Consider the following 10,123-nt stretch of genomic DNA (forward strand, 5'->3'; position numbering starts at 1 on the left):
CCATCCTGAGATTGTGAAAGTGCTATATAAATGCAAGTTCGGTTGATTTTCTCCCTCTACATACATACAATGTTGTGTCACTGAATCGTTGTGTGCACTTTGTGATTCGGTCTTAGAGGTGCATTCTTCCTACAGGAGACTCTTAAGCCTGGCAATCATAGATTGATACAGCACAGAATGAGGCCAGTTGGCCCATTGTGCCTGTTCTGCCTCTTCAAAGGAACTGTCCAATTAGTTCCATGCCCCTTCACTTACCCCAAGGCCTGGCATATTTTTATTGAAACTTCTTGTTGAATGTGCCTCCACCCAGAAAGAACATTCCAATTAGAATAACACTGTATCTAAAACTTCCCTCATCTCCAATCGTAGGATCTTCTGGCTTTACCTTAACTTTGTGTTCACCTGTGAGCAGAAACAGTTTGCCCTTTATTAAAATCCGTCAGTATTTTGATGATCTACATTAAATTTCTCCTACACTTCATCTGCTGTAAGGAGATCAATCCCACCCTCTGCAGCCTCTCCACAGAACTCAAGTGCCTCATTACTGGTATCACATATCCCCTAAATCCTCTCCATGGCTTTGAGAAGCTTCCGAACTGTAGTGCCTAGAATTGGTCACAATACTCCGATATACGTCTAACCAATATTCTATGAAAGTTCAACATAATTTGCTTATTTTTTTATCCTGAGGGCGAATTTGAAATATACAAAAGGAGGATGTTGGTTAAAATGTTGGTTGAACAGAGTTCCAGCATATACTTTTCTAGTCAAAGTTTTATTTCAGATCACACAGCGGTAAAATCCAGTTCCAGTGATTATTTATCTCCACATACACCCAGTTAAGTATTTAATCAATTATCCCTTCATTAACATAAAAACATAACTTGATAGAAACCTTTAAAATTCTGAAAGGGTTGATAGGGTAGGTAGAAAGAAGATGTTTTAATTTGATGAGGAAACCAAAATGTAGGCCAGGATACTCATAAACCCAGGATGTAACATGGGAGAAATTTCCTCACCAAGAGATAGGTAAGAATGTGATATTGTCTACCATATGTAGTTGAGGTGAATAACATAGATGCATTTAAGGCACGGTGGCTCAGTGGTTAGCAGTGCTGCCTTACAGAATCAGGGAACCCGGGTTCAATTCCACCCTTGGGTGACTGTTTGTGTGGAGTTTGCACATTCCCCCCGTGTCTGCATGGGTTTCCTCCCACAGTCCAAAGATGTGCAGGCTAGGAGGATTGGCCATGCTAAATTGCCCATAGTGTTCAGCGATGTGTAGATTAGGTGGGTTTACAGGAGGATGGGTCTGGGTGGGATGCTCTGAGAGTCGGTGTGGACTTGTTGGGCCAAAGGGCCCATTTCCACACTGTAGGGATTCCATGATTCTATGAAAAGGAAGCTAGTTGAGGATCTATGGGAGAAAGAAATAGAAGGACATACTGATAGGGTGACATGACGTAGAATGGGAGAAGGTTTATGTGGCGTATATACAGTTAGACAAGCAGCCTGCATATTCTGTGTAATTCTATGGAAGTGTTACTCCAGAAATAGGAGCACAAGTTAGATGATTTGGCCTATTGACACTGCTGCATTATTCGGTATGATCATAGTTGTTCTTTGGCGTCAACTCCACTTTCCCACTTGCTTATCCCTTGATTCCTGAGACAGCAGAAATCTGTCTATCCCAGCATTATAAGTTTTTAACAATGGAACATCCCAGTCCCTGAGGTTAAAGAATTCCAAAGATTCATAATCTTTTGGGTGAAGAGATTTTCCTTATCACAAGCCTAAATTATCTTCCCCTTACCTTGAGGCTGTGCCTTCTGTTCTAGATTTTCAGTAGAAACAGTACCTCAGTTTCTGCCCAGTCAAGCCCCTTCAGAATCTTGTATGTTTCAGTGCTGTCACTTCTCATTCTTCTTAATTTCAGAAGATGGAGGATGACTTAATCAGATTTATGTCTCCAATTTTTTTCAGATTGTAAAGAAATTACAGATGAAGATGACGTTTTCTGGCCAATGGAGAGAGACTGTGATTTGAAACTGTCCCTGAGCTCTGATCAGCTGGTCTGGATGGACCCCCAGCGCAGTGAGTACCATCACTCCAGGACAAGCATTGTGATGGACACAGATAGTAAAAACCCACTGCAGCATGTAGATCTCCACAGAGGACAACACAGATACAAGGGAGCTGACAGAGAGTTCCACTCAACTGGGAGTCTGGAATTTACAGAGCGGACACTGAAGGAAGCCAGCGTCTACAAGTTCTGGTCACAGCCAGGATCAATGGATGAAGGCACTGAGGAGTTTGATCGTGAAGGACCGTACAGTTTCACCAGTGAAATTGTCCAACACATCAGTCTACCTGGATGCAGTCTGGTTGAGTGGATCAAGACGTCGCAGGAGACTTAAAAATTCTATTACCTTGAAGTTGGACTCACCATTCCGATGTAAATTATTTCCAACTCTGAGTAAAGAGTCTCACAGTATCTTTAAGGTGTTTTTTGGAAAGTGTGGAGGGATCACTCGGACATTACAGTGAGTTAGATACTAGCCTGTGTTCCCTGAGACTTGCAGTCCAGTTCGGATAGAAGGAGTCAGGCTCCTCTGTCAGTTGATTAGGTGAGTGTGGGAGGTCTACTCGGGACACCTCAGTCAGAATTGTAAAAGGCAGAGGTTGGTAGTTGTGGCAAGTGGAGATAATCACACCCATCCTCTTCTCAAGTTGGGAACAGAAGCATATTTGTGGGATGGACTTGAATGATGTTAGCTCCTTGTCTAGCCAAGTTTTCAAAGGGAAATGGACGTGGTTTCAGGAGCAATTGATCCTAGAGGAATCAAGATGATCAGTGTTTGAACAGCAAATTTCTGCCAGTAGTTTGATATATCAATTATTTACTAATTCCCAGCATTTGTGGTACATCTGTCCTTTAATGTCGTCGAATTGTAGAACAATCAGCAATGAAGGAGGCCTTTCAGCCCATTGTGTTGTATTATCCCTTGATAAAAGCTCTCCTGTTAGTCCCACACTGATTGTATGTTCCCCATTGCCCTGCAAACTTATCCATATTTATCCAATTCCCTTTTGAAAGTTCTATTGAATATGCATCCATTGTTTGATTTGATTTGATTCATTGATGTCACATGTACCTAAGTACAGTGAAAAGTTATGTTTTGTGTGTAGTACAGTCAGATCATTTCATACAAGAACAAACATATTATAGGGTGATCAACAACTTGTGCAGATGTATCAGATTGCATACGTTGAATCAAGATATATCAGCCTATAACCGGTATATCAAACCATCTATGGTGTATGACAGATTGTGTACAGTTTATCACAACATGTGCCATGTATCCATTACCCTTTCAGGCAGCGTGTTCCAGATCCACAAATCGATTAGCCGTCATGTTGGCCGTAACTCATTTACCAGTTATTTAATATTGGCTGAGGGATTTGGAGCCTGCAAACCCCGAACCCTGGCAACATACCTTCATAGCCCAGGCTGCTCAGTCTTGTTTGTATTTGTTCCTTTTTGCTGGTTCACATGTTGCCTGGAGGTCTGGAAGGGTTAATGCTCTGTCTTCATTGGTGGATAAATCAGAATGCTCATTAGCAACAACAACAACCTATATTTATTTAGTACCCCAAGATCATGGCAATGCAATTATAAACTTCATAAGTCCTTGGTTGTATCATTTAGCTCTTCAGGAATGCATTATCAGCTTATGTTGGATAGTAATTTTTCTCCACAGCACACATTGATGCCCATTCAAGTGGCACATATCCAATTGCAGGGCTCAGATAATGCGAATGTAAAATGAGCAAAGAGTAGACCAGGAAAACTCAATTCCTGTTTTTCTTAAACCTTGAACATTCTTGCCTATAGTTCATTGAGAACTGCTGCCTGGCCCGCTGTGTGCCTGCAGCTCCACACTGTGTTGTCTTTGACTCCAGCATCTCCGGTTCTTGCTATTTGTAGGTGTATGACTGATTATGTACAATTTATCACAACATGTGGTTCTCTGGCTCTGTGTGAGGGGTTCTCTGGGCTGTGCACGAGGATCTTGGGGCTGTGTGTGCAGTTTCTGGACTGGATCTTGATCCACAATCTTGCAGCCAAGATGTCTTTCACTGAACCACTTTGGTCACATTACTTGGCTTGAATTGGCTTAATTAATAAACACCCATCAGATATTGTGTGTTACAGAACCACTCAGGGAGTTCTGCATTGCTGTATTAACATGCCCTTTTTTTTTTGTTTTGGGTGGCACCCTGCACTCAGTATATAAAGCAAATATTAGATATGATGATATCATAGAATCCGTACAGTGCAGAAACAGGCCCTTTGGCCCAACAAGTCCACACTGACCCTCAGAGCATCCCACTCAGACCCATCCCCCTATAACCCACCTAACCTACACATTCTGAACACTCCGAGCAATTTAGCATGGCCAATCCACCTGGCCTGCACGTCTTTGGACTGTGGGAGGAAACCGGAGCATCTGGAGGAAACCTACACAGACATAGGGAGAATGTGCAGACTCCACAAAGACAGTCGCCCGAGGGTGGAATCGAACCCAGTTCCCTGGTGAGGCACCTTGTGATCATGAACCATGGACAGTGGTGGTCAATGGTCTATTGTTCTTTCCACCCGATGGCTGACCAGGAAACTGTCCCTCTTATCGCTTGCCATTGACATGTGTTGGAAGGATTGAAAGTTGATCCTGAATGTATTTGGCCATGTTATAAACATACTTTCCTCAGTCAGGTCCTGGGGTGGGACTTGAACTCAGAGATTCTGTCTCTGAGACTATGCCACAGGATTGCCCTCAGATGCCTTAACAAGTCAATAGATAAACAAGGAGGAGCAATGGCATAGTGTTGATAGTCGACTATCTATAATAAGGTTGAGGGCTATTCAAAATGAAGAGGAAACTGATTAGAGAGCACTGCCAAAGAGTGAGCACATGCACTTTGGGCCAAATGGCTTCCTACTGTGCTCTCTCATTCTGTGATCTTTGCAAGAGAAGTTACATTGCAAATGGAACCAGACATAATACAACATAATAATTCAGGACAGTAACCATCATTTGCCATGCTATTCATTGGCACCACACCTGTGTGCAGTGACAAATTGGGTTTCACTCACATCATGTCAGGAAGGGGTTTGTTCTGCAAACAGGAAATAGAAGTGGCTGGAAGAAGGACAGGAAGGGAGCCCCAAATCCTAGGACTCTGCCTAACCCAAGAGCAGGAAGATCTAAGGGAAGTACTTATATTACCTAGAAGAAATGGTTGCAGAGGAGGATAGTGCTTATGATTTGGTTGCAATGCAAAGAAATGCAATGACTTCATGTTGCTTTCTTAACCTTGCTGTCTTCATCTCTGCCCACACAATCATCACCTACAGTTGAATCAATTCCATGCTCGGGTGACTGTCTGCGTGGAGTTTGCACATTCTCTCTGTGTCTGCATGGGTTTGCTGGTGCTCCGGTTTCCACCCACAGTACAAAGAAGTGCAGGTTAGGTGGATTGGCCATGTTAAATTGCCCATCATGACCAGGCATGTGCAGGCTATATGGATTAGCCATGGGGAATGCAGGGTTAAAGGGATAGGGTAGGGGGATGGGTCTGGATAGGATGCTCTTCGGAGGGTTGGTGTGGGCCTGCTTCCATGCGAGAAGGATTCTATGATTCTACAACCTCAGTACTAACGGTAACCCCCCATCTACTGTTTTTCTTCACTCTCCTATCATCAGCATACACTTCACTCTGTTTCTTCCATTTCACAATCTTAATATTGCTATCCTCTTTTCCCCTCTCCAACTTTACACACTACATGCCAATTATTTGAGAGCAGCTGGAACATTCACCAAGCACCTCCTGAGACTGTTACTAATGCACTCCTTTCTTGTAGAAGATAGTTGCTTATCAGGGAGCTCATCTGCTCAGCCTCTCCAATGGGGAAGAAAGCATGGATGAAGAGAAAGTCATGGTTATGGACTGTGGAAACACTTTGGCAGGCATTGAAAATGGTGCCTACACACTTAGTCTCATTTTTTGCTTCTACCGTTTTTATATCACCCCACACTGTTTTCATAAGCACTCTTCTTTCCACCAACCCACATCCTGTTCTATCATTTTAGATGTTGAAAATGTGGAGGCACCTCAACCATTCCTTGTGGTTCCAAGTTCTACATTCTCACCCACTTATGTACAAAGCAGTTTTTCCTGAATTTTCTGTTGGATTTATTAGTGACTGCACAGTTCAGGAGACCATGCTATAAGGGAAGCTACATAAAAACATGAGGGAGAAAGAAATAGAAGGACATGCTGATAGGTGAATGAAGATGGAAGGTCACTGCTCCCTTTGAGCTGCACTTCTTTGTGTAATCCAAAATGTACTGCACAGTTTAACAAACAAGTGACACACAACTAACATCCCCCTTAGGATCTTAAAGGAACCAAACAAGCTGGCACACAAAGGAAATGTGAAGGAACATTGTTGGGTGGCTTGTATGGAGCATTGTGACCTTTGGATGAAAAGATCTCTTCCTGTGCAGCAAAGTTTATGTAATTCTATGAATATAGGAATGACTCATCCCAGATCAAGACTTGCAGTGTAGAATCCAGTGCAGAACACAGTAATTTCGACCTGAAAGTCTTTGATTGAATCCTGGTTGTGCACAGAGCTAGTTACCAAGTCAGCATTCAGTGTAGTAAGGTTGGTTATGGGAAGGAAAACAAAAGACGAATCAGAAATGGTTTATTTTTCGATGACTAGAACTGAGTTCCCATTCAATGCAATATACTGACATTCATTTGTAGTCTGTGCAAAACACACACATGCAAACACTTTGACCAAAATGTCACTTAAACGTGTTACCCAGGTATCTTAGTATCTAGACCAACAAATGGATACAAGTCAAATAACAAGTAAAACAGTTGCAAATGTTATTAAACAAATAATTAAAGTAAGTATGCCACTCAAAATTTAATTACAGTGTTGTCCAAAACTTCCCAAATATACTTCCCATGTCTACTTGAACTCGGGATGGGCTAGTGAAGCTTGCAAGGTTCAATAATCTCTCAGTGTCTGTGTCCCCTTGTCTCTCTCTCTCTCTCTTTCTCTGTGTCTTTCTCTGCAGAAGTGATCTCATACTACCTGAGCTCTCTAGATAGAGGGTGACTTTCTATCTTGGGTGTAGCGCCTCTGTTGGTGGAGTTTCTGCTCCTTTCCCAAGGCCAAATCCAGGGTTATATACCTTTCTGGAACATTCACAGAAAGTTCTGTCAAACCCTCCGCTCAGAGCACAGTCCTTAATTGTCAGAGATATTTTTGATGTTTCAGTGCAGGGATAACAATCATGTCTTTGATCGTTTACATTCCTTCCTTTGATCATGGCATAGATGATGAAGGTCACGTGCTGTTCTGTCCTGAGGAAGGGTTCAAATGTAGAAGTGCTGTTAGTCTCTATCGAGACCATGTACCATGTCTGTCCATTAGCACTTGCTTGAGTTAGAAGGCCCTTGTTAGCACCCTTGTGTTGTGGCCTAATCAAGTCTGCATCTTGTCTGGATTCTGCAGAGAGTGTATTTGGCAGATTTTTAGCCAACTTTGCTTAAATCCCATTCAGGTTGGTTGGCCAATTCTTGGCCAAGTGCCCCAACAGCCATCTGGCTACACATTAACAAATGCACATGTAAAGAATGCTTGCTTGGAACTCAGAACAACCGACATCCTGAACCTGGTAGGGAGTAAATATCTTTATAAGAAAAGGGAACAAACCAGAGGATTTCTTTTTGAAAGATACAAACTGCACAGCATCATGTTTTATTATTCCAGTAAGTAATGAACGAGGCCAGTGTTGGAGCACTGTTAATCTATGACTGTAGGCCAATTGATTGATTTATTGCTGTCACATGTACCGAGATACAGTGAAAAGTGTTGCTTTGCATGCAGTAAGGCAGATTGTACCATACAAACTGCATCAGGGTAGCAGAACAGAGTGCAGAATACAGTGTTATAGCCACAGAGAAGGTGCACAGAGAGAGAGATCACAATTAACATTTGAGAGGTCCATTCAAAAGTCTGATAGCAGTGGGGAAGAAGCTGTTCTTGAATCTATTTGTACGTGTATTCAAACTTTTAAAACTTCTGTTTGACGGAAGAGTGTGGAAGAGAGTATAACTGGGGTGGGAGGGGTCTTTGATTATGTTGGTTGCTTTCCTGGGGCAATGGGAAGTATAGATGGAGTCAATGGATAGAAGGCTGGTTTGTGTGATGGACTGGGCTGAGTTCACAACTCTGTAATTTCTTGTGGTCTTGGGCAGAGCAGTTGCCCTACCATGCTGTGATATGTCCAGGTAGGATGCTTTCTGTGGTGCATCTATAAAAATTGGTAAGAATCCTCGTGGACATGCCGAATTTCCTTAACCTCCTGAGGAAGTAGTGACATTGTTGTGGTTTCGTGACCATTGCATCAATGTGAGTGGACCAGGACAGGTTGTTGGTGATCATCACTCCCAGGAACTTGACGTTCTCGATCACCTCCACCTCAACACCATTGATGCAGACTGGGTCATATCGTCCACTTTGCTTCCTGAAGTCAATGACTAGCTCCCTCATTTTGCTGACGTTGAAGGAGAGGTTGTTGTCTTTACACCATGCCACTAACCATTCAATCTCTTTCCTGCATTCAATCTCGTTGTTGTTTGAGATCCAACCTACAACAGAGGTGTCGTTAGCAAATTTAGAGTCACAGAGTCATACAGCATGGAAACAGACCCTTCGATCCAACTCATCCATGCCGACCAAGTTTTCCAAACTGAACTAGTTCTGCATGCCTGGATTTGGCCCATACCTTTCTAAACCTTTCCTATTCATGTACCTGTCCAAGTGTCTTTTAAACGTTGTAACTGTACCTGCATCTACTACTTCCTCCGGCAATTCATTCCACATATGAACCACGCTCTGTGTGAAAAACTTGCCCCTCAGGTCCCTTTTAAATCTTTCTCCTCTCACCTTAAAATTATGCCCCTTGGTTTTGAACTCCGCCACCCTAGGGAAAAGATCTTTGCTATTCACCTAATCTGTGCCCCTGAAGATTTTAATAAGTCATCTCTCAACCTCCTGTACTCCAGTAAAAAAAGTCCCAACTTATCCAGCCTGTCCTTCTAACTCAAACCCTCCAGTCTCTGTAACATCCTTGTAAATCTTTTCTGCATCCTCCCCAATTCAATTATATCCTTCCTATAGCCGGGTGACCAGAACTGTATACAGTATCCTGAAGGTTTTCTGTCTCCTATCTTCTGAACAAAGGAAATACATTCATTATCTTTCAATTTAATGCAGACATCCCTGAATCAAGTGTTTTGGAAAATTGGAACCGATGCATCAACTATCTCACTAGCCACTTCTTTTAAGACCCTAAGATGAAGTTCCATCAGGACCCAGGCATGTGTCAGCCCACAGCTTCAAAAATGTACTTCATACCATTTCTCTGGTGATTGTTGTTTTCTTAAGTACCTCACTCCCTTCCATTTCCTAATTTATCATTCTTTCTGGAATGTTATTTGTGTCCTCTAGTGAAGACTGATGCAAAATACCTGTTCAACTAATCCTCATTTTGTTAACTCTTTTCCTCTTCAAATATTTATAGAAACTCTTACTATCTGTTTTTATGTTTGGTTGGCTTTCCCTCATACTTTAAATTGTTTTCCTCTTTATTGATTTTGTGGTCATTTTTGGTTGTTCAAGTGCATATCCAGGTACTTTATTTAAAACTGAGGAGGGTTTTGGTCTCTACCATCCTTTCGGGTTGAGAGTTCCAGACCTCCATCAACTTCTGGGAGCAAAATACTTCTCCTTAATTCCCGAAGAGTCCAGCGTAGAGTTTTATCTACTGCTTCTAGTTAAATGATATCTCAAAGAAACTGAAGAAGAACATGGAAGTCGAGGGTGGAATGAGAGGGAAGAAGCATGGGACGAGCCAATTACTGTGATCCGCATTAGGACCAAAGCTGGAAATGAAAGGAAGGAGGTCCTGCTCAGGGAATATCAGAAGTGAGAAACTAAATTCAACAATAAAGCTTCATGATTGCTGTCCAAACC

The 10,123-nt window shown here is 42.3% G+C and overlaps 1 protein-coding gene across 1 annotated transcript in view; it reads left to right on the forward strand.

Moving 5' to 3' along the window:
- Positions 1–2,464, forward strand: part of LOC109916712 (ankyrin repeat and fibronectin type-III domain-containing protein 1-like) — a 91,646-nt gene extending 89,182 nt beyond the window's left edge. Inside the window, exon 18 of the mRNA XM_020516449.2 lies at positions 1,984–2,464. Coding sequence (XP_020372038.1) covers positions 1,984–2,417 — 434 coding nt within the window. The 3' untranslated portion in view covers positions 2,418–2,464. The remainder of the gene's footprint in view (positions 1–1,983) is intronic.
- Positions 2,465–10,123: the final 7,659 nt, after the last annotated feature.

Source organism: Rhincodon typus, chromosome 37 (genome assembly GCF_021869965.1).
Source record: "Rhincodon typus isolate 14 chromosome 37, sRhiTyp1.1, whole genome shotgun sequence".
NCBI lineage: Eukaryota > Metazoa > Chordata > Chondrichthyes > Orectolobiformes > Rhincodontidae > Rhincodon > Rhincodon typus.